The sequence below is a fragment of the Lepisosteus platostomus genome, chromosome 15, assembly GCF_059453375.1.
Source record: "Lepisosteus platostomus isolate fLepPlt1 chromosome 15, fLepPlt1.hap1, whole genome shotgun sequence".
Lineage (NCBI taxonomy): Eukaryota > Metazoa > Chordata > Actinopteri > Semionotiformes > Lepisosteidae > Lepisosteus > Lepisosteus platostomus.
The window spans coordinates 25,956,828-25,984,771 of record NC_142625.1 but is presented as its reverse complement, the minus strand read 5'-3'; the positions used below and the strand labels follow the sequence as shown (position 1 = coordinate 25,984,771).

The 27,944-nt window shown below is 47.8% G+C and overlaps 1 protein-coding gene across 4 annotated transcripts; it reads left to right on the top strand.

Annotated features, from left to right (window-relative positions):
- The first annotated feature begins 3,310 nt into the window (after positions 1-3,310).
- Positions 3,311-27,117, top strand: tfap2c (transcription factor AP-2 gamma (activating enhancer binding protein 2 gamma)). 4 transcript variants are annotated; one of them, XM_088607753.1, is made up of 8 exons: positions 3,311-3,456; positions 13,310-13,780; positions 14,596-14,647; positions 18,288-18,371; positions 20,120-20,342; positions 21,743-21,861; positions 23,518-23,659; positions 25,468-27,117. In XM_088607753.1, exons 1-8 carry the CDS (start codon positions 3,427-3,429, stop codon positions 25,757-25,759), a joined length of 1,413 nt encoding a protein of 470 aa, XP_088463879.1. In that variant the 5' UTR covers positions 3,311-3,426; the 3' UTR covers positions 25,760-27,117. The 4 variants fall into 4 exon arrangements, with proteins under 4 accessions (XP_088463879.1, XP_088463878.1, XP_088463880.1 ...); XM_088607752.1 differs by lacking the exon at positions 3,311-3,456 and adding an exon at positions 9,954-10,382; XM_088607755.1 differs by lacking the exon at positions 3,311-3,456 and adding an exon at positions 10,549-10,869.
- Positions 27,118-27,944: the final 827 nt, after the last annotated feature.

Below are 27,944 nucleotides of genomic sequence, written 5' to 3'. Positions count from 1 at the left end.
AGACTGGCTCACCTTGCACTGCCCTCAGCCTCCCGTAAGCTCCCGGCCTGCTGGGAATCCAGGCCAGAGGCGAGCGTGGCGCAGTGTCTGCTGTCTCCCACGGCGGCCAGCAGGGGTCGCGCTGCCCCGTCGTTCTAGATGCACTGGTGCGCTCCTCTTTCAGCCCGCTCGTTTGTGAACGGTAAGGGCTTTCGGCTCCTGTGATCTTTACATGTTCACTTTTACACTGGCAGGAAATCGCCATTGGCTGACTGGTGTGAATTTCGGGGCGGTGAGGTGAGTCTGAAGGTAATATGCAGTACCGCGCGGCGCGTACAGCAGTTCACGGATGAGTACAGTGGACTACAGGTGCGGTTTTATACCCTTGCATTTGCAAATAAAAAATGAATGAAGCCTCCCAGCTTCCCCAGGAGAATAAAATATACGAGTGATGAATATTCAGACCTCCAAGTCGTGTATTACTAAGTGTAATGAAGCAACTACAAAAAGCTGTTGTCGCCTTTCACAGAAGTCGTAAATTATAGGCCTGGCACGGCTCCGCGACGAATGTGGGCTTGAGCTGTTGTAACAGAAATTAATTAAGCCTTTATTCAAATTTTCCGACAAAGCAAGACTGAGCTCGCTGCTAGGCAGGGCAGACGGGACAGACGACAGTGGAAGATGAAAAACTACTGTCGAGTTTTTTTCTCCCTCCGGCGGCTGTCCCCGACCCTGAGGTCTAAACTCCATCCGCCCAGGCCGGGCAGTGCGGCGGGCACCGGCCGCCAACGGCAAGACCCCTGTTCCTGGGTCTCGGAGCGCTTCCCGATCCCAAGATGGGAATGGGCTGCGGCCCCCTGCTTGCGGATCCTGGTCCGGTCCCACAGTGTATAAAAACGCTCCCCAAAAGAGCAGGGACACTGCAAGACGAACCCCTCCAATACACACGTCTCCTTCAAATACATGCATTTTCTTTTTTATGACCTGCTTACGGGAGGTCCTTCAATCGTGTTTACTATTAAATAGATTAGAAAGGGTTGTTTTGTAGTGGGGGGAGGACGGGGTGACGGTCACGTCTCTTCACTTTTATTTTATTTTTTTTACTTGTTCATGTTACCGTGCAGACAATGTTCCCATACCTGGCGGAACCGGACGGCCGGTTTCTATGGAGGGGGATGTTTCTGGTCGTTGTCTCTCTCGTCTCTCAGGCGACAGACCATTGTCTCCCGAGCCTCGCGCTGAGAAACCAGTGTTTCCAGTCCTGAGCTCCAGCCTGCGGAATTTCAAGGGGACATCACCTCACAACAGACCGCACGGCGCTTTGTACAGGCTGGGGTTTCTCAAGGGGCACCGGGACGCGCCCGCTCTCCCGAGCTCCTGACAAAACAGTGACCTGTCCGGACCCTGTTGAAAGTCACGCTCTTGGACGTTTATAACCACTCGACGGCCACTGCGTCTTTGCCAAACGGGGGAGTCGAGTCACTGCTGATCGGTCAGGAGTCCAAGAGCGATCTCCTCCTATCCACAAAATAAATAATTGATCTTTTTGTTTTGCCCGGTTTTCACAACGGCGACGAGCTATTAAACAAAACAGCATAAATATACAGCCTATATATAATATCCACTGGTACATATTGGCCTCCAGGCCTATGTTTTTTTTCACATATTGGTTTACTTAGAATACATAAAGAAGCTTTAATTCTTCAAAGAACACACGATCGGTCGATTTGTTTGTTTCGTGTTTCACAGTATGTTTTAAACAAATGCACACGGGGTTTTGAAAATGGGTATTCAATAAAGTTTTTAGAAGTATTTAATTGTACTGTGTTTTTCTACTGTAATAAGGTATTTATAAACACGTTTTCTAAAAAAAAATGTATTGCAGAATTGTGTGCCAGACACCGTCTTTTATTAACTTGTGCAAAATGGCAAGATATCTACGTTTGTGAATAAAGAGACACTGGGAAACAAACTTTCCACAAATGCACCATGGAGCTTAACGACCATATTTTCTACGTTTAATTTATTTACTAAGTTTCTAATGTTTTCACAAGCTAATCTTAAATTGCGTGGTTAGCTGATGAAACGCATTCGTTTGCTAAACTGAGCGCAGTCCAAACAAATCTTACTGCAAATAAATCTTTAAACCGATTGTCGCTGCTTTCACAGTCCAGCTTCAGGAACAGAAGCACACGATTTAAAAGTGTTCCTGCAAATCGATTAATATTTGCATTTGATTCTTATTTATATTTAAAAATCTAATTATATTAATTAATTAGTTTAATTAATTCGCCAATTTATAACTTTCACACACTAATTCTGTCTTCTCGTAAATCTCACCGTTTATACTTAGCGCAAATCGCCTAGTTTAGGAAGTTACTCATTATATAAAATCGAATATTTGGCGAATCTCCCTTAGAATCTTTATTATCTATATAAATGTATACCTTTGTTGGGTTTGCCTTCGAATAATTCATCAAAAACGGTAAATTCAAGATATGAATAATAATCGTATGCGCATTTAATTTTAACAGGTTTTTCTAATAAAATTATAGTAGGTTCCCCGGTTCTGAAAAATGTCGCTCTTCTTGTTGACCCGTGTTAAACAAAGAAGATTTGAAATGGAAATATTCAGTGTATGGAGGTGATTTGCATTATTCGTGTTCAATTGATATTCTTTGACTATTCAAAGTGTCATTTTTAAAAGAAAAGCAGTAACTTATGCGGAATAAAAAAATTCACGCAGAAGCAGCCGAGCCATTTGCAGTCATTAGTAAAAGACAAGAAGCAATCAATGCTGGAGAATGTGCAATCTAATTAAATTAACACAGGCTTGAATTCGTCTCTACGCACCACAATGCAGACTAATGTAAAAAAAATCGATTTCTTGACAATGCATGAGGGACAACCTCTAGTTTTACTAGTTTTCGTTGTATCTGTATATTTTGTTTGCATGACGATTGATATGACCAGGTTAAATTTACACGCTCTATTTGAATCAATCTTCCACCGGTAATTAAACAGGCACACGGCAGCCTTGGCCCTCATGCAGACCTGTGGATATCAAGCCCGCAAGCCCGGAGCTGAACTGTTCGGACAGAACGACATAGAAGAGCTTTATCTGCTCACATAGAATAAATACCGTCCTCCACTTAAAAGGAATGCCCCGACTTGTGCTCTTTGATCTCTGCCATCTACGGAGAACATTGCTGTTTCTGAGAGGCGCGGGGTGCGAAGCAGCGCTCTCGGGAAGGAGGCGGTCGTGGTTGGAATGCAGGGGACGCGCTGCAGGAGCGCCTCTCCATTCAGGTGTATTGGGGACGCAGTGCGCCTGCGCGGCGGCGGGGCGCAGAAAGCCAGGTGAAGCTCGCGGCGCAGGTTACTTCTCGCGACTCGCCAGCCGCAGGACGCTTCTGGACTGGACTTGCAGCGGATCGGCCCGTGCAGATGTCTCTGTTGGACAGGATAGAGTGGCAGGTAACGTGGGCTTTGATCGGGTAACCGTGACATTGTTTGATTTGCATAGATTTGAAAAGAAGCGGCGGCGGCGGGGAGGAAATATGTATTTCTTTTCCTGAACAGACCACAGAGTTATATAGTCTTAGCATTGCCAATCATACGCCCCGCTGGAGAACAGGGCGCTAACCCAGCCGTACAATTCCCAGCTTCTTGGTGTGGGGAGTTCGCAACATCGCGTTAGGAAGACGCTGCACGCTGTCTGAGGAAGCCCTAGACCGGGATGCAGGAGAGGGAAGGGAGGCGACTCGGGCACTCGGGCACTCGCTCGCTCACACTTGTATATTCTGCCCCTGACAGCGCCTTACACGCAATCAGAGCTGCAGGCTGCCCTTGAGCGCTCCCTGTGTGAACATAAGTCACGAGTGGGCTCCTCCAGGCCCGAATTCAGCCCGCTTTCTAATGAGGGGTTCGCTAGGGCGAGCGGCGCCAGGTGACCCCAGCGCTCACCTTCAGGGCAGCCCGCGGTTCAAACTCGTCCCCGAGCGAGAGGGAGACCGTCCCTGTGTGCGGGCTGTCTGCGTGGCGTGGCGTGGCGTGAGTCGGCTTCTGCGGTTTGTCCGGGGGAACACTGGTTTCGCGTTCGCTGGACAGCGATCGGACACTTAGAGCTGTGACCGCAGGGGTATCTCCTTGTCGACCGAAGAGACGCGAAAAGGGAACAGGTCTCGGGAACACTCGTTTTCCATGACGACGAGGAGAATTAAAGCAGGTCCCTTTTCGACAAGCCTCCTTTATTGAGGCTTATTAAACCTTTATTTAAGTGGGTTTTTTTAAGAACACTTCCAAAATCATTTTGTATAACACTTTCGTAATTGTACGGGGACTTTGTGATTAAGGTGTTCATTTTCAGACGGGGAAAAAATGGAGCATAAAACTCATTTGTTTGACATTCCACGCTTGTTTATTACGCTGAATATTTTACCTTGGAATATAAACAAGGAGTAAAAATAATTATTCGTTCAGTAAGCTACATTCGTATGTTAATGAAAAATCTAAATTCTGTTTAAATCAAGATGATACAATTTCAGGGTTTTTTAAAATGTCGTTACTTGATGTAAATGGGTAAACATAGTTATGTATTTAAAAAAAATAATAATTTGGTTTTCTTCGTTTTCAAATATTATCTTAATCGAGCTCACCGGCCTCTCAGATCCTGTCCTTTTCATCAATATCGGCACTTTCGAATAGTTTTCTGAGAAACGGCTTAGCAGTATTACACGTTATCGATAACAACGTAAAAAACCTTAGTACAGCAACTGATAAACGTTAAATACAGAACAGATTGATGGTTGAAATATTGTTTACTGAAGCGTCGATCCCTCGTCGTCGTCGTCACGAGCGAGTGGAATAAAACAAACCTCCGCCTCCGTCACGATTGAACACGCCGCGTGAATCATTCGGCGACATTTCTCGCTCCCGCGTCCTAATTGTCTTCAGGTTGGTGTTCGAGTTAGACTCTCGCTTTTCCTCCTTCACAACCCGCCGTGGAAACGGAACGAGCAGAATCTCATTCACGTGTAACGCGAATTTGCCAAACGAAATGTTTCTTCTCCAGTCGGCGGGGTGGAATTCCTTCACCACGAGTGTCCCGCAGGTACATCGCCTGGCCTTCGGGTTGGGATAATTGGGCGAAATAAACCGCAGGTTAATTACTGCCGCGACTGGCGCGTCCCGCCGGGAGATTCGTTTTCTCTGCTCAGTAGAAATTCTCAGTTCTGTGTGGGGCCAGCAACTTGAGGCGAGGATATCCCTGAGGCTTGCTGGAGGGCGCTAGAATAATGTATAAAATTATACTCTATTTTTTTCCGGGTCGTGACCACTTAAAATGAGCCTCTCTGAATGACTGCGCGTTGTGTTGTATTTCTGGAGAACACCGCCGCGGCGTCATTTCACAGGCCTGAGTAGGTAAAGACGTTTCCCACCGGCACCTCCGTCGGACTCGTTCATTTCCCCTCCTGCTGTATCTGTAGGTGAGCTCGGCCCCTCGCTTCGCGGTCCCGAAGGCAAAAAAGGAAGAGTTTCTGCCGGTGGGCTCTGTCGTGAGCGCAGGAATCGGTGATAATGTGCGGCGGGAAAACTCTTAGATTACAGGCCTGGTCTCGGATCTATAGCGTGCCGATGCCTTTTCCTTCACATAGTCAAATTCTTAGAATTATATACCTGATACCGGCTCTTCAGAACCAGATAAAATATTGCAAGCTATTGAATTAAATTCATCCACGGTTTTCTATGGAAAAATATATTTTTTTTCTTTTGTCGACAAACTTAATACACCATATTTTCAGTAGAAATACCACGATTCCATTTGTGTGGATTAAATTTTGTGCGTCTAAACCTTAACTGAATATATGGCCATATGTTTAGCGAACAGTTTTAGCAAAAGTACGTTTTCGTTTTGTTGTAGCAGTGAAGAATACAAACACGTCTGTGACAACTGACCAGCTGTGAAACAAACGTCTCTTGGTCGTGTTTATGTGGACAGTAAAGATAGTCGAGGCAGTAGACGGGGAAACTGTCTCGCATTAATGCTCGTTACATTTTACAGCAGAGCGAGTGGCTGTAACAATCCCTGCCCGTGTGAAAATGCACCATTATTAAGGTCTGGACAATGTGTATGTAAAATAATACTAGATCGAAGAACAATATGACGCATATGAAGTAGATTAAAGTAAAAACTAATCACAGACCATAACAAGAGTCGTGCTGTAGAAACAGTCGAATATTTGTTCTTCAAAATAAACTCATTTTTGTAGGGCCTGGTGTGTGTATATTTCATTAAGTTAGAATGCTCACACGGGCGAGGGAGAGCCCAGGTCTTCGGCCGGCGTGGAGAGCTGGAGTCGGGTGTCTGTGTACGGCATTACTGCCTGCTTACATTGCGCCGTCAGGAAGCTTGCCCCTGCTATAGAAAAAGCCAGCCCTGCATATCAAAGAGACTCCAGCACTTCCACGCGTCCCAGACTCTTTCATTAGCAGCTCCACCAAAAATGGTAATGCGTTCTGGAATGAAGAGCTCGGAGGGTCCCTGGTGCTCGCTGGGCTTGAGATAATTGGGCGCTTTAAGCCCCGAATCCTCTGAAGCTTCGAGCGACCTGCCAGGAACTCCCCGACCCTCTCCTCCTGCGTCACAGGTCCGGTCTCACCTCGCCGGACCGGTGTCGTGGAAGATACTCCACTTTTGTACGAAATCCCATTTTAACAGCCTGCAATTTCGAAGGAATTGGGGAGGGACGCGAGAGTGCTACCAGAAGCCATTTTACTCCGTAATTACTGTCAGGGGCGAATCTCCCGAGATGAAATAAACAGCAGAAGATGCTCTAGTAATCACTACACTGTTCGCTCGTGTGTACCACCGAGGTAAACCTAAACGTGGATTTTACCCTGCAGGGTCCGTCTGTATTAGCCTACAGTATCAAGAGTAATAGTTCAGCATAATGTAGACATTATATAGTGTAAATTAAAATCAAGCCTCTGTCCCTTATATCCCGAAAACGAAACGAGTAAGACCGGATGAATGACCGCTAGACTCGCTCTCATCTGTTGCTGTTCTGTTTTCTTACTCCCGTCCGAACAGAACCACGGCTGTAAATGCTCTTTCAGAACCTAAAAGTATTGGATACATTAATCGTAATAAGGTATTAACCTTAAATTATATAACTTGTATATTTCATCCTAAACTGTGGACATAATCTAGTATCTGACAGTAGTATTTTACGGTTTTGTGCGCAGCGTTATATAATGGTATATTCCCAGTATGCAGTATTACAGAACACCAATAGAATTCTGTAGGAAGTAAAGTTAGTGTAGGGTTTTTTTTAAAATAAAAACCACTAGTAAATACTGTAAATATTCTAATTATCGTCTGGAGGGGTAATGGATATTCTAAGTATGTAACAAGTTTAAAAATATGCTATGAAGGAATTCTCTCATTTTATTAGATTTAAGGTCAGGGGAGAAAGCTCCAATTTATTTCCGTATCTATCCGAAAATCCCCGTATTGCCATTCATGTGTTACAGCTGTAGTGGTTCAGTGTAATTCAATTTCCTCCAGCTGTCCCTGCCTGCACAGCAGTGCCGGCCCGGCGCGGTCTCGCAGAAGCGCGGACACGCGTTGACAATATAAAGACATCGCCTTCCTCCGATTTACTCGGAAACGGATGGCTGTACTGTAAGGACACTTCATTGCCTCTGTATGTTACAAATACGACACGAATAAGTTCGAGGACAGTTCTCCTCGTGTCTAGGGATTCCAGAATGCTTTTACAAAACGAAACAAACAAAAAAAAAAAGGGGCAAATGCCAAATTAAATCGTTTCGAGGAATTCCACAATGCACATCTGAACAAGGTTGGTGTTGAAGTCAGCTGAGCTGAGCTGAAGTGGGGCTCGGCTCGGTCAGTGCCAGCCTGCACTGCGGACCGCGGTGTCCCACTTCCGTCTGGCCAGGCGGGTCTGCGGCTCCAAAAAAACACTAAAAAAAAAACATGATCTGAAGGAGCAGGATATTGAATTATAGTAACACATTTTCTCCCTTTGCCCTTGTGCCGTGTTCAAGCTGCGAGGCATTCCGGTGTCTAGATACCTTTCAGTCTCAGAGAGAGCGGACCCGATACAAGTATTCAAAGTCCTCAAAGTCAGCCGGGCAGAAGCCTTCAGAATTGACAGTAAATCGTACACCGGGGGAGACAAGTGGGAACACTTCTTTACACAAAGGGTTGTGGGAGTGTGGAACTGCCCTGGTTTCTTTCAAGGAGCAGCTACACGAGTTCTTGGGATCAATTAGACGGGCAGGATGGGCCGACAGGCCTCCGCGTGTAACATCGCCGCCTCTCAGTCGGCCTTGCTCCCTATTCCAATGTCCAGACATCATCAGGCATTTAATAACTACCAGCCTACTACTAATAAAAGCGGCACTTCCGCTTGGCATTAGAGATTAATTCCACAAATCCCGACAACCCACTATTTACATAAAGGAAAAAAGAAACCAATTAACTTCTTCCTCAAGAGCTTTCAGGGTGCGTTTCGTATCTCGTTTAAAGTGTCTTTCGTAAGGAACCAGAAGAGGGTGCGTTTACTGTCAGTGCCATTCATTTTATACACCGTTTTCTCATTTGTGTACATCACTGATGATGTAAGGCATATTTTTTGGATTTTGTTTTTGCAATACTCACCCCCAAAAAATATTTCCCATTGTGGACAAAGAAATGGTTCTTTTTAAGTCTTTTCTCGGCGTGAACGTCCGAGCAAAGCCGTCCGAGATATCGTGCTAAACGCGTCAAAAACGATACCATTTGCGTTGAGACAGCGACGCGCAGAACTGCGCTGAAGTTCGATACGTTATTGACCGACCCGTCAACGGGGCAGTTTTTTAATGTAGACAGAACATTATTTTCCATGATTAACGTGTTGTTTTTACCACTGAACTGTTCGCAAGAACAGTCTTCTTAAGTTCCTCTGAACACAATTCGTAATATCACATTCTAAGGCTTGAGCTGAAATCGAAATCAATTCCATTTCGGGGAAAGACTATCAAGAGGCACATTGTGACTTTGTATACAAAAAAGTTTAGAAAGTGAAATTCGAATGAACATTTAACGGCAATATTTGCACGTAGGGAAATAGTACAATTTACAACATCCACTTTAGCAGATACCGATGTACCTAATTACCGCTCTTTGGAACCTGCATAGCTTACTGTACATCTTCAGGGAGAACTGTGGAAGCGTTTCTGTCCGGGCACAGATGTTTCAAACAAAATATCGTGTGATATAATTTATAAAGCAATACAAAAAAACATGACCCTTTTAATGGCAGCCGGACTGCTTTGGGTACAGTGGTTCAATTAGTGGAGATTGTTTAAATGTACGTAGGTATCATTAGTAGTGCTGTAGCTTTATTAGTGGTGTTTGGATTTGGAGTGAGAAGGTTAAGTTTAATCCCTAGCTATAACATCCTCTTTAAATCTTACAGTTAAAGTGCGAAAGATGAATACTTCAACTTTAAATATGATGATTAATTGTATTTCAGTTCCCGTATTATGGCACTGTAACACCGACACTAAAAACGGGTAATTTCCAACCTGCTTGACCCGCGTCGCTGAAACTCCACTTACCGATACGAGCCTCTGGCGAGCGAAGCGGTTTGGCATTATTTTATTTTTAATACTATAACAAACCGTACGGAACAATTCGTTAACCAAACCCTATACGGAGCCTATTCTTTAAAACAAAAAAAACAAAACAAAGTGGGGCAGCCGTAAATTTCAACCTGGACATGTTCTGCCTTCTGAACGCGATAGGGGAAAAAGTAAACACGGACCTGAGAGGTTTCGCAGCCAATAGGAAAGCAGACAGGAGACGGTGCGCTCGCTGATTGGCCCATTCTTTATTAACTGTAGCCAATGGGCGACTAACCGCTGAAGAGGCGAGGCGCGGGCGTGACGTCACCCCTAGACCCATCCTTCCTGGGGGTGGTTATGCAAATATAACTCTGGGGTCCAGTTGCCGATTACAAGAAGCCGAAAAAAGGAGGGCTAAGTTTCGAGGGAGGTGACATTCCTGAGCACTTCAGCGAGTCTGCAGCAGTGCTGTCCTGTCCGTTTCGCAAGAGGGACGGTTCCAGATTTTGCAAATTATATATATTTCCTGTTGAAGACGACGGCGTTGATAAGCAGGGAGCCCCATGCGGTTGACTCTTCCAAGGCTGTCCTGATCTCCACGCGAAGCACAGCGACCGCTCCGGAGTTGAGTAGGAGCTCCCGAAGTGCGCTCCTCGGATATACCCGCCCCGCCGAGAGCGGCTCGCCGTCCGGAGTTGGAGTTGAATGAGCCTGAGACCATGCTGTGGAAGTTAGCGGACAACGTGAAATACGAGGAAGACTGCGAGGTGAGAGATGGACAGGGTAACTAGCGCAGGCGTTTTTGCACAGGCGGCTCCGGGAGCACTTGAAGACCAAGAACCGGGCGCTGGGTTGTCTGCCCAGGTGTAAACTTACTCCATCTTAAAATAAGTGCTCGGATCGGCTCCCTTTCAAGTGTTCAATTCCTGGATCTGTAAGCGAGCAAACGCGCCTGGGCTGTAGAGTACACGGAGGGATATCGGGGCTACATTTTAAACAGCGCCGAAGGGTGAAGTCCACCTTAAAGTTTCCAGGATGATATTTTCTCAAATCGGTTGTGATGTGGGGTAGTTTCGGGTGGACGGATTGGGTAGGCAGGGAGACGCGAGGGTGTGCCGGTTCATTCGCGACTGGCGGGGCGGATCGGACAGGTTGTCGGGATATCCGCCCGTAACGACACTACTGAGTCCATTCCGCCGCTCGACGAGACTTCGGTTACCACTGTAGTATCGGGGATACTTACAGAATATCCAGGTAAAGATGTAGTCAGCGGCGAGGACTACTATATGCAAAATGAAAGGTTTGAGTCTTTCCCTCACTGAGGTGAGAGGTGTGTTTGTTTCAAGTTTTATTTCAGTCATCACGAATTATTTTCTGAAAAGCCGTGCAGGCCCCAACAGGCGGAACTGAAGCGGTTTAGGTCCTGTTTTTGGCAGTACAGCGAGTGTCAGTGAATTGTACAGGTATGATTCAGAAGGTGAGCCGACCGGTCGAACTGGTCTGTTCCTCGCCCCCTACCCGCGCCGTGGCGTGGGCTCCGAGAGGAAAGGGGCGCCCAGGTGCCCCACAGATCCGCAGCCCTTTGCCTGAAGCTCGCGTGTAGCATTTGCTCGACAATTAGAACGAGTCAAGGTCCTTACGGAATTAATTAAAATTAAGTAGGGGGTCAGTACGCAATTGATCGTGCAGTCGTTTCTTACCCTTTGTTTAGAAACCATTTGTGTTTCACTGCCTAAAACACAGATCGCTAGATGTCGGGGAAAAAGGGCCGCGCTTTCTTGTTTTAGCATCAGGAGGCCAACGATTCCGGGACGAGGCGTGATGTTGTGGTAGTCTGACGGCGAATCCGGGGTTCGTGTCTCCGCGCAGCGTTGGGAACGGGGCCGGTGCCGTCTGGGAAACACGCCGTTAACCTCCCGGATTCTCTTCGAGATCGAAGTGCTTCCAAGTATCCTGTGCAGATCCTGTCGCCTGAAGCTGGCGCAGGGACGGGCACTGATGCGGGGCGACCTCTCTCCCCCCCCCCGGCTCAATTGGTCATAGTCTGCTCCATACTGTCCCCTCGGCTCCGCGTGATTAGATTCAGCTACTCCGCATCAATAGACGTCTTTTAGAAGCCGGGCGGCTCGAGCCCTGAGCATTTCACGCTCCGCATGACCCCGTGTCCGGGCATTGAAAACGAGCCCCCCTATTAACCCTCACGGGCTCACGGGCTCGGCAGCCGCGCACGCTGGAAGAAATCATGACCGAAAATCCCCATCTTTTTTCCCTTGCTAGCGGCTCACAAAAAGTAAAAGCAAACGAGCGACAGGGTGACGGGAGAGGTAGTCTGGCCTTGAGCTCGTTCAGCGGTCATTTTCAGGAAAGACGCTGCGAGGCGATTTTGAAAAGCGGACTACACCACACTCGTCTTGAATAACGCGAAACCGACTGAAACGATTCTACGCTGTTCTTAAATTCTTTAAACCCGATTAAAGAAGCATAAAAAACCCCCCATCCAAACGGATTTGAAGACGTTTATCGCCGTCACTTTGTAAGACTTTGTAAAAGTCAATATGTCGAAAAACAGTAATGGTCTTAAATCGCGCTTAGAGAAACCTAACTCAGCCCTGAAGCAGTTGCAGATTGTGGGGAGCGAACCCCCCGAATGTACTCAGGTGCGCTCTGGAAAACGCTTTCAACTCGGGATGAAGGCGCTTGAACTGCGAAATTCTTCCCGGGTGTAGAAATTGAGAAAACGAGTAGGTGATGCCAGAGGGGATCATTGATCTATGTGCAACAGTTTGGTTTTTTTTTAATTTAACAATTTAACAGGAATTAGTTCGCAAATTTGTAAAGCCCATTCTAAATTTTCCCCATCTACAGATTTTTAAAATCGGGTTCACAACAACGAAAGTTGTTGGGTTTTTTTTTTCGGGTGCAGAACATGTAGAATCGACCGCTCTCGCCAGTGTTGTTGGTGTAGTCTACCAGATTCACACTGTTCGTTGTACGAGATTAAATATACACCTATCCCACTCTCTAGAAACCGATGTGCTGGGAGATCATCTTTTTCCAAAAGTCGGTTGCGAGTAGATTGACCATGATTAAAATACATCTATATATTTTAAAAGCTTTCAATGGTTCGCAGCTACTGATATTTTTAAATATTTATGCTTTAGCTTGAGGCTACTTATTCACTGTTTTATTAACTTCTCAAATTTTGAGTGGATCTGTGAGGGCCAGGAGAGACGTCTCACGGCCGAAGGGCTATGACCAGCTTTAGTTTTTTTTTTAAATAGTTTTCTAGAATCGTAAGAAAATGCTTTAAAATTCTACTGCTGTCCAAACCCCTTTGCATCTTGTCCACATGCAACGTGTGGTAACTTTTTTTAAAAATTTTCTGTCATTACGCAAACGAATAAGTGTAAATGTAAAAGGAGGAAAACCATTACATTTTAAAACCAGATCGAACAGAGACAAAAGCAAACCCTCTTGCTCCTCGTCGTTATTAAAGCGCTCTGCGGAGGGGAGACTCTGTGGGAGGGTGGGACGCGCACCGAGCGCATCAGGACGGATGATATTTGAGGATGAACACAGCCGTAACTGTGTCGCTGTTCGATAATCGCCTCCGCTCAACCCCAGTGCTACTGGCACTCGCGACGGCGCTCTGTGATCTCCACGGCTCTTCTTACTCCTTGCTCTTCCCCCTCAGGAGAGGCACGATGGCGGCAGCAACGGGGCCCCCCGGCTGCCGCACCTGACGGCGGTCAGCCAGCACCTATACAGCCCGGCTCCTCCCCTCTCCCACTCGGGCAGCTCCGACTTCCAGCCGCCCTATTTCCCTCCGCCCTACCAGCCGATGGCGTACCCGCAGTCCGGCGACCCCTACTCGCACCTGGGCGACACCTTCAACATCAACCCCCTGCACCAGCCCTCCCCCGCCACCAGCCAGCAGCAGGCCTGGCCCGGCCGGCAGAACCCCGAGCACTCGGGGCTCGGCCCCCACGGGCGCTCCGGCCTGGCCGGCCAGATCCTGGGGCTGGAGCCGGGCGCCGCGGGCGGGCGGAGGGAGGCCTTCCGCCGGCCGGAGCTGCTCCTGCCGCACGGGCACGCCATCGACCCGTCCGTCCTCGGGGACAGCATGGGCATGCACGAGATGGGCCAGGGCCTGGAGGAGGCGCAGGTGGGTCACGGCGTCCGCGGGTGCTCATGGGAAATGGAGTCCACCAGTCTGGGGGGGGGGGCTGTCTGAGCGGCCGAGACATTTATCGAACGCATAAAAAACAAATGTAGCAACTTGTTTTGGTATCCTCTATTGAGGAAACGTGCACTACACCAATGAAATTACAAACTGCGGTTTGTGTTATTTTTTCCTTCTCAGCGGAAGGATCGAACTTTCATATCGACTTGTAATTTTGTCACAACGGAATTTGAGTTTTTACTATGCGCACAGCGAAAGATATACACAGCGTGTAAATTGTTGTCCATTTGGTACAGATCGCTACACACTCACCACCAGGGTCCTGAAAATAAGTGATTAAACTGAGATGTCGTCAAGGTTGTTGTTAAAAAGCGCATTGTTTATTTTTAAAGAACCACGAATTTGAGACCTTATCCTAATGAATTCATAGATGTTAATAGTTTCATAGAAAGAAATTTTAAAGTAAAGCGTTTCCCCAGTAATTCCAAAACGGCATCTCAAGGTCTAATATTTGTTGAAAAGTACTGTATTAAAAATAATTTGCTATGTAAAAGCATGGTACAACACTTACATATACTCTTTATATGTTTAAATCCTTATACGTTAGTCACTCCATTTAACAAATACTCATTCGCTGTGAGTAGACGCCTCTTATTGTTGAGTTTAATTACGGGTGTGCGCGAAAGCAGCACAATTTTACATTAATTCTCTTTCGCGTTTGTAGTTTGTCCTCGATCTAAGGGGAGTTTCGCTGCTGCGTGCACTTGGAAGTAAAGTTTCCTCTTGTTGTTTTGCAGAATGTGGATGACCACAGCATATTAATGGCGGATCAGACGGTAATTAAAAAAGGTACGGATGTTTCTGTATGTTTTAACTTAATGCGCCTGCCTGTCTGATTCACGGCAACCTGCTGTATTTGAACTATTTTCCTGTCCAAGAAAAAAATAATACTGAATGAATACTGAATTCAATTTAATTGAATTTGCTATAATCACAATTTAAGCAGTGTGGCACACAGGGGTAAATTAAACTTGTTTTCGTTATTTACAACTGCGGACAAACTTGAACTGTGACTAGGCTCATTCTAGCACGTTAAAAGGACATTTAACCTCAATGCAAATCCGATCTAAATCATGGTGTCGATGCTTAATTTTAAGCGCTGCAGGTAAGCGAACTCCCGCCAACTGCAGTTTTTAGACTCCTGGCGAATGCAAACATTCTTTTGCTTGTTCGTCTTGTGCAAAAGGATTTGCATTAACAAGAAGATTGACGTAACAAAATAAACGCGATCCTTTAGAAAAACTGCGGTTCAGAAAAAAAATCATCCGTTTAAAAAAAAAAAAAAGAGACCCGCTTCATCAAACAAAACAGCGGCCGGATTTCGTTTGGCGGAGTTAATTCCGGGCTCCCCGGCGGCCGGGGCGAGGACGGGTCTTGAGCTGTGGCACAGGGAGGTGGTCAAGCGGCTTGTTGGAGTCGAGCTGCGGCCGCGCTCCCGCAGGCAGGGGGATCGAGCTCGGGACGGCGGCGTGCAGCCCCGCACGCACGAGGGGGAACGAGGTGGGCTCCGGAACCCGTCTCGTGCAGTTCTCGAGGATTAACAGGCACCCCGCGTCTCCGCCACTGTCTTGTTTGGGCATAATGGACGTTTGGTCAACTCTGATATTTTAACGGAGTTTGTCGAAAGCTCGTTCATCGTAGCCGGCGATAATTGCTTGTGCGTTTTTTTTTTGAAGGCGCAGGATTCGAGTTCTTCCGCTACTTCACAGACTTGTAATGCAGTATTTACATTGATGACTTGGGATGTTCTTGCAAAATTATCCGTGTAACTATTTAGATCGCTTCAACAAATAACGAATGAACAACAGACCCGGTAGTGTCATTGTCCAGATTGACTTTAACGAAATATTTTTTTTACTTTTACAAAATATCTTGAATAATTAAATTGGCGTATATATTGCCCTCCTCATTAGCATTTAGCATATTGAGGCCATCATATTTCAATTTGGTTCCCCGTAAAACAGTGACAAGCAAGATTAATGCTTTACTAGGTCTCCGAGTGCAAAAATGAAATGTTTGCATTTTTTATCGAAGCTGCGCCTTAGTGTTTTAATTACAAGGCGATGACAAACAGCTGAGGGTTTTCATGGGGAATGTCTCTGCTTTATGGTTCTTCCAAATGAAAACGTGGACGTCTTCCAAAATCATTTTTCAAGTTCATACTTATTCCTTGTTCGCAACATGCAGGTGATGCGTGCACAGCAGGCACATGAAAAATAAAATCGCGCATTAATGTCCGAGATGTGTGCTTATTTCACACTAGGTAAATTTTAAGTCCTTTTCATGTTTTTGACGTTGAGGTTTTTTTTAAGGCTTCCGGTTTTGCTGAAAGTTGACTGTTGGAACTTAATGTTAGCGCTTCCTCATTTCTGGTATCTAAGGGCAGAAATAAATGCTGTTATTTTAAAACTGAGGCACTGTCCCTTTAGAGTATTTATCAAAGCTTGTGTGTTCCATTAAAAACAAACGGCGAAACCAAATTTATTTTTTACGTTTTCATATTTTTCTCCCCCCCCACAGATGCCAAGTTAAACGTTTCCTCTTGATTAGAAGCCTCTGTGGGGTTAGATTAGCTCAGCAGTAAAATAATCAATTAGTCGGGACCCTTGCTCTCACTAGCTGGGGTAATTCTGTACGAGGTAGAGATGAAAGTGTTTTGGCCTTTAACTAATTCAGTCAATCTGCTGTCGGGCGGAAGACTGTTACTCAGACTTCCTTAGCAAAAATGAGTAACATAAGCAAGCATTTAATACCCTCTATCTCTTTTTACTACCGGCTTAAAGGGAAGGAAATTTGTCTGGATTTGTTTACCATTTAAATATTGCCTATTTTGTGTGGTTGTTTTTGACCTGTTTAGCTCAGACCTGAGTGTACTTTGCAGAAATGTTTCTTATCGATTTGATTTCGGGAGAAACCAGGTTTATTTCCCTGCTTTCTTTGTACATCTGTGCATTTCTCCCTTCCTTTCTGAAAGCGCTGAGTCTGCCGATCAGCTCCACCCTCGTCTTGGTTTGGACTGGCTCTGATGTGGGAAAGAAACCGATTTTCTTTTTTCTGAATTTCAGTTGAGTGAAAGCTGGTCTCCCTTTAAATGACATGCTACCTGCTTTTGCGGGGGATATTAAACACAGCAGACGTACGCTTTATATAGTGTTTGCAAAAAGACGAAGTGTAACGGGGACAGCATCTGGTGTGCACCTTTTTAAAAAGCTTTCTTTACAGTAATGTTTTTGTTGAGGCACTTTTCTGTCTGTATTTTGTACATTGTTTGGAATAAATATAGCCCAGCGAGGTTAAATTTACCCCCCCAAAAAAACAATTTGGAGATATCCGCTTCTTCCAGCTGCAGCTGGAGATGATCACGGTGGTTCTGAAGGGCTTTTCATTTCTAACTGTTCTTGCTGCAGCCTCTGTTTAAGACCCTCGAGGTATACAGCACGCTGTGTCCTTCACTCTCGAACCCTCATACCTGAACCTCGGGCGAAACCTGTCCAACGAGGAGACAAGCATACGTATGTGAACGTTTCAGTTCTGCAGCTTTAAAACAGGCTTCAGGTTGTGCCGTCGTTTGCGAGGGAAGTCCAGAAAAGGGCCCCGGTCTGGAGCCGGTCGTGTGCTCGGGCAGCTCGATTCCTGTCGCTTGTGTGCAGGGGAGGCCGGGCAGGGCCGTGCTGCGGGGCTCTTGGGAAAGAAAACAAACACTCGCTCGCTCGGGCGAGCCGCTCAATAGCAAGAGCGACTCTATAGAAATGCAGGAGCTCCACCTTGGGTGCTAATTAAAGCCGGTGATGAGGAAGAAGAAAAAGGCCGTTCAAGTGCTCTTTCTTCTCGAGATCCTTCAGTAAATCCTTCACTTCACTAATCCTGCCGTGATGCGTCTGAAATCCGCACCGATCCGAGCTCTTGCAGGGCGGTTATGAAAGGGCTCGGAGTTGGCAGGGCGGCAGCCTGAGAGACGAGTTTAGCTCCTGCAAACGTGTGTGAATCACCGCCGAGGCATTGTGCAGTTCTGGAAGTGCACCAGTGCTTTTTCTTCATGTCTCCGATATCGTTCGGTTTCAAGAGGGGGGTGTAGTATCGCCTAAAGAAATAGAAAGCAGAGGATTTAAAATGAGCGTTTTATCTTAATGTAACTGTTGGGGTGCATATACTTATATACACACACCCAATAGAGACAAAGATTGCAGGCTGCCTATGCGCACAAGAACCCGAGGCTACCATCGGAGATGAAAACTGGAGGCACTTTATAAGAAGAGTAGCTGTTGTTGGTAGCAGACCACTTGGCCACTGTCTTACATGGCATGCCATCGGCTTCTGCTGTACCGTTTCTGTTTGGGGGGAAAAATACAAATGCTGCTGGTGAGTCTGCCTTTGTCTTCTGCTCTTCCGTTCTCCTGTGCTGTGCTGTGATATGCTTTTCTTGTCTCAGTATTAGGACTCAGATGTGGCTGGGCCCATGAGCGGGTACAGAGGAGGTATTTTGACAGTGGCTATCTTGCAGGCGAGGACGAAGGTACATCAATGCCTCTAGGACGTGCCTGTTAGTCGCAGGACATGCGGTTCATTCTGGGGGTGACGGCGCGAGGCTGCGGTTTCCGTGGGTTGAGGTTGCCCCCCCCGTCACTTGCTGTGATCAGAAATGTCCAGATCTATAACCTGTCAAGTGTATGAAAGTGGGAACACCCCCCATGGAAGGACCGCGCGGTCTCACAGTGGATGCTGTGGAGTAAGCAGTCAGTCAGGTGTCCCAGGAAGGAAGCAGTCTATGGAGTGGTTGTGTTGTTGGACAGAACCACCGGGATGGGCTGTGCGTATCTCAGTGGTTGGGGGGGGGAAGGATCATTCTTTTACGTCATAGAGCTGTACAGGTCATTCTTTTCATTTGAACCATCTGTTCTTGGAAAGTTATGCTTCTGCTTGCAGTGGGGTGCAGCAACCCAGACCTGTCCCACAGATACAGGGCCCAAAGTGGCACAATGCCCTTGAATCACAGGGCACACATCTCGGGATGCCCATCTGATACGCACACTCCTCACGAATGGTACCCTGATCTGGATCAGACTCCAGATGTGAGGCAGAACTGTTAGATGCTGTATAAAAGTTTTTACTAAATGAAATCTGAACTATAAAATGGTTCAGAATACGTAGATCTTTAGGTGGACAATACTTTAATGTTAACCTATATTTGTCAACATAAAAAACCTGCAGGTTTTTTTTTTTGTATAATTCTAATAAACTGCACTTCAAAACCACAACCTCATTCATAATCGGAATAACTTTCTGAGTTAACATTCAAGTTTCTTGTCCAGCTAAAGTGTAAATATCTCGCTGGCTGGAGGTGGACAGCTGCACCTGCAGGTTTCTAAACCATCATACTGTTTGCGTTTGTTTTTTTTTTTCTGCATTACTTTCTGTCAGTAGCCTCAGGAAGCATTTCAGTCTGCAAAACGGGTCCTTTGGAAATTCATAGCACTGTCTCCTCCAAATCAGAGCTGTGAGTTCTGTGGAGGAAGAGAGCTGAGCAAATTTCCCTGGGGAGCAGTGGACTGGGTCTCGGCCTTCAGGGGAGAAGTCTGGGGGGGAGGAGGGAGCCGGGGGATGTGTTGCAAATGGAGCTGGTTCTGAAGTGCAGAAGGATGCTTTAAAGTCCATCTGAAGGTCCGGCTGGAGTGACTGGGCTCCTGGTGGGCTGTCAGCTCAGTGATGCCATGCTTGAGTCTCTGAATTAAAAACAAAAAGAACGGCTCCATGCTTCCATCAGCACTGACGAAGAGCTTGTCATGTTCACTGGGGGCTGGGGGGCGCTAATCGCCAATCGGATCTCTTCTGGAAGCACTGGGCACAAGGCAGGACTCTGGTCTGGATGGGACACGAGTCCGTCACCGTTACACAAGTATAGGACAACTTGGAGACACCAGTTAACCCAGTCATTGTGTCTGTGGGTGGTGGGAGGAAACTGAAGCACCAGATTAAAACCCATAAAAAAGTGGGGAGAACATGCAAACTCCACACAGAAAATGCCCCAGTCCTGAATCAAACCCAGGAGCACTGTGCCATTAACCCACACCTCTTCTCATAGTTTCTTATTCTTTTGAGTAGAAAAATAAAGGGGATTTGTGGCTATGCAAAAAACGGGTCCTCTCTATCAGTGAATGACTTGTTTGGAAGGCCTTGACCCCCGATTATTTCACAGATCTGTCCCTGGTTTTCTGCCGGATGCTGGCTGAGCTCTCTTGTTGTGTGTCCCCCCCACTCCCACAGGCCCCATGTCGCTGGCAAAGGGCAACGCGCTGGGGCTGCCCTACCAGAAGGAGGCGCTCTTGGGCATGGTGTCGAACCCCAGCGAGGTGTTCTGCTCGGTGCCTGGCCGCCTCTCGCTGCTCAGCTCCACCTCCAAGTACAAGGTGACGGTGGCAGAGGTGCAGCGGCGCCTGTCGCCCCCGGAGTGCCTGAACGCCTCTCTGCTCGGCGGAGTTCTCCGCAGGTAGGCACCTCGACGCCCGCGGCTGGCTGGCATGGTCTAACTGCACAGGGCGGGGCAGTAGAGGCAGTAGAGGCTGGACACCAGCTAGCCAATTCTTGTCAAAAGCATTTGAGAAGCTTTAGTACTCTTCTGCCTCTTCCGAGATGACCATCTACTCCATGTAAAGAAATCTACATTGTAGTTTTACTGCAGCATTTGCCCAGTCTTTCTCTCTTGGAGTTGAAGTAATGTGATTCTGCACCAGAGACCTTGTAGCTGTGCGCTGAGTCAAACGTTGATTTATACAGGGACGCAACATGTGCAGACAGTGCAGGTTCAGGCGGCCCTGTTTTTTCTGTGCTTGTGCTTAAATGCGTTCAGGCCCGCTATGCAGTTTTCATAACGCATGCAGCGCTTCAGAGGAAAACCCCCTTTAAAAAGTCCAGACTGCAGTCCCCATTCAGCCGTCCAGTTCCTCCTGCTGGCTGTTCCCCTGCTCCTGTGCGGCGGAGGGGCTGGCTGGCTCTCGCTCCGGGCGTGTGGGGTACCATGCTGCCCGCCGAGGGGCACTTGACCCAGCCTCCCGTGAGTCGAAGCCCTTCCTGGAGGTTGTGTGGGGAGCACGCGTCCGCTCTCCCTCCCCACGAGCGACAGACATGAGAGAGAGAGAGAGAGAGGAGCTGGAAAGTAGGTCAGGGGGAGGGAGGGGGCCCGCCAGCCTCCCCGGTGCCGTCTCCTCGCGATCTGCGCTGCGACGGGCGCAGACTGCGGCCAGGCGGAAACGGGGGGCCGCTACCGTTCCTGTAAATCCCCCCGCAAAGACCTCCCGGAGGAGGACCCTCGCTTCACGTGAGGTCAAGAGCGGACTGCGTCCTGGACAGAACCGTGCTGTCGGGCCCTTATGGGAACTGAACCTGAGGGGCACGTGCCTCTGTACACAAATACATCGCTTCCCCGTCACGCTGGGGCTGTGGCAGCGCTCCCGAAAGCCCGTCTTCGTCGCGTTCGGACTCCGGGGGGGGAGAACCGTGTAGCACACTGGAGAGGCACGCACCAGCACTTTTTTTTTTAGCAGTTTGGGTTGTTCTGCAAGCTGAGCCGAGGGGAGCTTAAACCTGGGAGCAAGTAGCCCATTGACCCACGGCCCAGACGGCTTTACGAACGGGTCAGGTTGGCAGAAGAGGGGTCATCAGTAGGAAGAATAAATTGGGAATCGCTTAAGACAGGGAATGTGTTGCAAAGTAACTGAATGCAGCCAATTGCAGGTACCCTACGAACAGCACTGCTTGATGTACAAGACATCTGTTTGAGAGTCTCATCGGTGCTGCAAGCCTTGAGCCTCTCTTCTATATCCTGTAAAAATATAAACCCAGAATAAAACGCGTTTCCTTACCCCTATCCTCCTCCTCCTCCTCCCACAGAGCAAAGTCCAAAAACGGGGGCCGATCGCTGAGGGAGAAGCTCGACAAGATCGGCCTGAACCTGCCGGCGGGGCGCAGGAAGGCGGCGAACGTGACCCTGCTGACGGCGCTGGTGGAAGGTAGGCGCTGCTTCTCGAACCCGGGGCCGAGCGCGGCTGCTCTCGCGCTGCCTGCCGTTCTGGCCTCGTGGGCCTGAAGGCCTCTGTGCGCAGTCGGCGCTCGGAGGGAGGGCTGCCGGGATTTACAGCCGGTCCTTGGGGCTCCTGGGCGAAAGAAACGCGAAGGAGGAATGCGCTCGCCTGTGCCCCTGCCAGGGCTGGAGCTCTGCGTGTAGGAGGGTGTGCATCTGTACTGCACAGTACTGCATACTACAAAAAAAGTGGGAAGGGGATTTTAGATCTGTGACATTTTCACTTTTTCAAAAAAAGTTAAATGTGCCTGACGGGACATGACTGGACTTTTTTTGTGTCAGCTATCCAGTTGGATTCCTATAGAATGATTTTTTTTATCTCCTTGCCATCTCCATCCAGAATTTTCCTATTGAGGCTCCTAAAATTTTAAAAACCAAGCTTTCTGTGCAAACTCCTTACTTCCTTTACCGTGCTGCGCACTACACCAGTCTGCTGTTCACACTCTGTCTGTCCAATTCATGCGGTGATGCCGCCCAGGCAGGTTGGGGTGTGCTCAGGGTCTCCTGGGGGTTGCGTGGGGGCAGGGTTCTGGAACCCAGGCTGTTGCAAATGAGTCGGAATTCTGCTCCTTCCTGAGCACATTCCATGGAAGTTGCGCTTGTTCCTTGCTGAGACAGCCCACTGTCTCCATCACTGCCGAGGCTCTGTCGACAGCTGGAAACGGAAATGTGGGCTCTTGAAATATGGCTTGAGCCCATTGTTTTAATCTGGGATTGTAAACACGTGGGATCTTTCGCCACGAGGATTAAGTGACCCTGCAGCCTGTGTCGGTCTGAATGCGTGTGCCTCTCGGCGATGTGCCTGTCTGTATCGGGGACCAGACTCTGGTGGTGGGACAGGGTGGCTGAGTGCCGCGAGCTGTGGAAAACCATTAAACCGGGCAGGCTGAGGAAACAGTTTGTGCTTTTCCTGCTGCTGGCTGGAGGAGGAGGTGGTGGAACTGATCCATAGCCAAATACCAACAACATGATGGTATTTTTATATGAACTGGGCTGAATAAGATTGGAATTCTGCATCATTCTGTTGTTTTAATCACATAGATGCATTTGCAGTCCTCTCCCATGAACTATAAGCCCAGCAGATTCTCTCCAACGATTCCGTCACACTGTGCAGCGGTGAGCTTGATCTTGACGGTACCCGATGAGTGCAAGCCCTGCTATATTTTAGAACTGACTCCATCGCTTTGATGAACTGTTGTGCAACCTAATTACACTCTGGGCACAGAAAGTGCCGTTCTTCATGTAGCAAGTTGAATGATGTGGTCAAAGCTGGTAAGACTTTGTTTCTGCTGGTTTGAGATGCTGTGGCTGTGGGCGCTGTTGGGATTTGGATGTTTTGGTCTGTGGGCTCTCTGAAATGACTGATCAGAACTGTCAATTAAGCTCTGGCTCAGGGCTCAAGGGTCTGGTAGCTTAGACGCGATGAGAAACAGCCTTTGTTTTCTGAAGACGTCGGGCTCACAGCAGCTCAAGAAGAGTGGGAACCCTGCTGGCGTCCCACCGTCGGGTGTCCCACCGTCAGGGCAGGCAATTGGCTGCTTGTGCTCTTCCTTCACCTGGGACTTCTCCTTTCCGCCCCTCGCAGGTGAGGCAGTGCACCTGGCCCGGGATTTCGGCTACGTGTGCGAGACGGAGTTCCCTGCCAAGGCCATGGCAGAGTACCTGAGCCGACCACACGTGGAGCGCAACGAGATCAACAGCCGGAAAAATATGCTGCTGGCCGCCAAGTAAGGGCTTCCTGTTCCGTTCTCTCTCTCTCTCTCGCTCGCTCACTCAGGGGCAACAAGACAGCAAGTGTTTTGTTCCAGCTCAGTCCTGTTACCTTTGCTGTTTGTTCACCTCTTTTCTGCTAATGAAGTTGCTCTTAGATCCTCATCCTTTAATTTCTTGAGTGGGGTAACAACTGGGGCTGTGCCACTGCATTACCTTGGCTCTCATTAACAGAGAGACCCCTGCCTTGTGCAGCCACTGTGCCCCTGCATGGGCAGCATCTTGTTCTGTGCTGGGGACCAGGTAAATTGGGTGGCTCTTCAATGGAGGCTGGCAGGGCTGGGGTTAGGACAATGCCAGCTGTCTGGGCAGTCCCTCACCCTGTGCCAGGCTGCATGCTGTCCTGACACATGACAGTTGCCAGGGTTTCACATCCTTTAACTTAATTACTTATGAGTCAATTAAACCTCCGTGTCCTTCAGAACAGCCTGCCATTCCAACTCAGACTGAGCTCATTTCACACTACATTTATCCCTTTTGTGCCTCTCCTTGAAAAGAAGGCTTTACCTGAGGTAGGCTGCTGTTTCCTGGTATAATTAAGTAAGCTTGGGTGACTTTTTTTTCTTTTCACATGTGGCTTTTTTTTGTTCTGCATTTTTCTGTCTCTGCTGGAATGTTTACATTCCACAAAACAAAGCCTTTTCATGTGTCATAATGGCATCTGTTTAGGGCAGGACCCAGATAAACCAGAAACCCTTCCAGGTATTCATTCAGGTCATTCGGCAGCTCTGAAAATGTAAAATGTGACATTTTAATTAAAAGCAAGATTGGCCCCAGTGGTTTTAACTTCAGTTTACTTGCTTGTTTCACAGTGTCTTGAGCGCATGTCTAAGTGGGATGAGTAATAGATAAATACATAACCATAATTACAGCTATGATATTTTAAATAATAATATGCTACTTCTGGCTGGCATGGTGGCACATGGTTAGCATTGCAGTCTTGCAGTGCTGAGGTCCCTGTGCCCGTTGCTTGCAGAGGTGGGCTCGGGCCCCCAGTGGATAGTGAGGTTCACATATCCATCCATTTTCTCCCTTCTTTGATCTGCAGAAATGAACTGTCAGATGTCTTGTACACCACCTGGTATAAAAAAAAATGAGCAACCCAATGCAAAACCGATTGGTAAATTGCCGGAATGCAATGAGAGTTAAAGGGCCCGAGGGGTGAGCGATAGTGATCAGCCCCCTGTAAACAGTCCTCGGGGGACTTGGGGTGGCACGTCTGTGACTGTGGGAAGTGAAAAGCTGATGCTTACCTGGGAAGCAGACCTGGCCAAGGTGAAGTTTAAAGGGAAATCCCACGAGGGAAACACAGCCATGAAAGACAGGGCTGAAGCGATGGTTCCTGCCGGTCTGTGGTACTTGATGTGAGCGTCACAGTTTCGACATGTCTGCACATAAAAATAAAAATAAGGTGTCAGCCTTTTCCTTAATAATGGCACAAAGGGGTGCACTGCTTCTTTGTTGAATTAACTGGCATGTACATAAGTGTTTAATCCTTTTAATATTTTTCCATGATTTTTAAAACCTCATTAACTTCAATCATATTTAACTGGGTATGGAATTAGAGAACAAATTCTCAGTTTCAATGATGAACAGGCAAAGTGGTGTAATACTTCCTATGGAAGACCGAGGAGGTTGTACAATGAGGTATTAAGGAGGTATTCGTGCATCCATGTGGTTCTTGATATCCTGTTGGGTCCTGGCTAAGCGAGGGTTATGTGTGTGGATGCTTTCCTTTCCTCATGTGTCTCCTCTTCCTCTCAAGGCAAATCTGCAAGGAGTTCACTGACCTCCTGACCCAGGACCGCTCCCCTCTGGGGAACACGCGCCCCGCGCCTATCCTGGAGCCGGGCATCCAGGGCTGCCTGACGCACTTCAGCCTGATCACCCACGGCTTCGGCAGCCCCGCCATCTGCGCCGCCATGACCTCGCTGCAGAACTACCTGAACGAGGCCCTCAAGCAGGTGGACAAGATGTACCTGAGCTCGGGCGAGGCGCAGGGAGGCTCCGAGGGGGCGAGCAAGGCCACAGACAAAATGGACAAGCACAGGAAGTGAGACGGGCCACGCCCCCCGCCCCCCACACCACCCTGCGTGCTCCGGCTGTCTGGAGCCTGCAGACGCTCCTACGTGCCGAATTACTTTTGAACTGCACCGACAACCCCACAAGCCACAAGCCTCATCCGATTTCCGTCTGCGTTTTTTCTTTTTTTCCCCCTTCCGAGTTTGATGTTTCCTGGTAGTGCCCCCCTGACGTGTCTGGCCTGTTCCGCGTTGCTCCTGCCTCTGACAGTGGAGAGGTCGGGCTGGCCAGCTGCGTGCGTGTGGGCGTGGACGCTCTCCGTACCCCAGAGGAGCTGTCGGCGGCGGCGAGGAGGGAGGGAGGGAGGGGGGCTGAGGCGCAGGTCTGTGGCGTTGTGTGAAACTCTCCGCACGGGAGCCGGCGCTCTCCTGGACTTTCTGACCCCACCTGCAGTAAAGAGTCTGACAGGATAACAGCAGGACTAAATGCATAAGACCAGAGAGACGACAATTTACTGGGCCTTTTGTGTTGGAAAGAGGACATCGCTTGGCTACAGTGCTAACGGGCACAGATCTGGAAAAATGTACAAGGGTGCTGTAGGTGAGGACAGAGGGGAGATGTATAGCGCCCAGATGCAGTCCTTCACAGCTCCGTCTTGTTGGAGGAGGAAAACTTGAAATGTGAGAAGAAGGGGTGTCTTTTTTTTTTTTAATGAACCCCGCTGTTGGTGGACGAGGGGACTCAAAGATTACCTGCATCCTAAACAGTTCTTAATAGGAAAGTTTTAATCGAGATTTTTTTTTTTTGCGCTACTCTCATGTTCACCCCCTGCGGAGTTCAAAGAGCCGCGGACAGAGGGACGTCGCCGCACAAAAGCACGTCGGCCGCATGACGCCATCAAAGGGCGCAAAGGGCAGGGCGGCGTTTTTCCTGACCTTCCGGCGCCACGAGCTTTTAATGAGCAGAGATGCCCCGGAACTGCTTAAAACCCCACTGGAAAATCTTCAACTGCAGCAAGACAGCGGAGTCCCTGGAAAAACATTTTTTTTAAAAACTTTTTAGAAGAAGAGATGAGAGAGGGGGAATTGTGTACTTCCCTGCCTGACTCTTTTAAAAAGAATTTGTGTAAAGTGAGGATTTTTCTTTCATCTTCCTTGAATGTAAATATTTTATTTATGTTGTAATTTAACGGGATTTGTAAATACTGGTGTACCACTTCGCTTTTTAAGAAGTTTTGTAAATGGGTTTCGCTTCTTTTGTTTGTTTTTTTTTTAATACAGAAACAAAATGCGGCGTTGTTGGGCAAGACAACGTACGTTATACATTTTTTTTGTGCGGAAACGTATTTTAAAAGCAAAAAAAAAAACAATAAAACAGGGTATTTGAAAGTGAATTTGTGAAGATTTGCCGTTGTCTTTTCCCTCCAAGAGTGTAACGTGACACTGAGGTCTGCAGAGAGCGGTACTCTCTCCCTCCACCCCCCGAGCTGTAGTTTGGAAAGCGTGCTTGGCAGACTGATGGTCATTCATGTGTGTAAAAGCAGTTTAAAAAAAGAGGGAAATAAAGCACTAACAAAGGAACAATGGTCCTCATTATCTGCTGTAACTTAGCCATTCAATAAAACAATTTGATTTTGTGGTTACGATTCGTGACGTGTATGCTGTGCGGGGTGGCAGCTCCCTCCACCAACCCCCCCCCGATACAACTTTTGTTGTACAGATTTTGTTTGGTCTTGGATGATGAAGCACTAGTTCCTGTCCATTCTGGAAACTGGCAAGGTGCCGTGATGGGGCAGCAGCCGTGCGCAAATAGTTTTTTTAATGGCTAATATATAGGCAATACTCTAGAATATTAGTTCAGGTGGGGAGCTGCGTCAGCATGCGTAGGCTGCAAAGGAACAAGTAATAGGTTTATTCCATGCTGAAAAAAAGAAGAAAGAGAACACAACGTTTCGGCCGTGGAGCCTTCTTCAGGTGTGAGAGAGACAGGGCAGTAGGCAAAGGTAAAGTAGCCCTAGAGTATACTCTAGAATATTGGTTACCCTGTGTGTCAAAAATGTCAAGTTCCTGTCGCAGTTCTTAGTATCTGCTCCCAAAGAAACTGCAGCTGGAAAACAAGGAATTAGAGTTCAGGTTTACTAAGCAGCTGAGTGGGAACATCTTTCCCTGGAATGGTTGCCTTGATAACAATTCAGCAAATTCTGCTCACGTTTGTCTGAAA

Bases quoted from the DNA above. Each gene is read 5' to 3' on its own strand.
- tfap2c (XM_088607752.1), top strand. From the start codon at position 10,335: ATGCTGTGGAAGTTAGCGGACAACGTGAAATACGAGGAAGACTGCGAG. The intron at 18,372-20,119 runs GTACATCAATGC...CCACTCCCACAG, and splicing joins TCTTGCAGGCGAGGACGAAG to GCCCCATGTCGCTGGCAAAG. The intron at 21,862-23,517 runs GTAGGCGCTGCT...CGCCCCTCGCAG, and splicing joins GCTGACGGCGCTGGTGGAAG to GTGAGGCAGTGCACCTGGCC.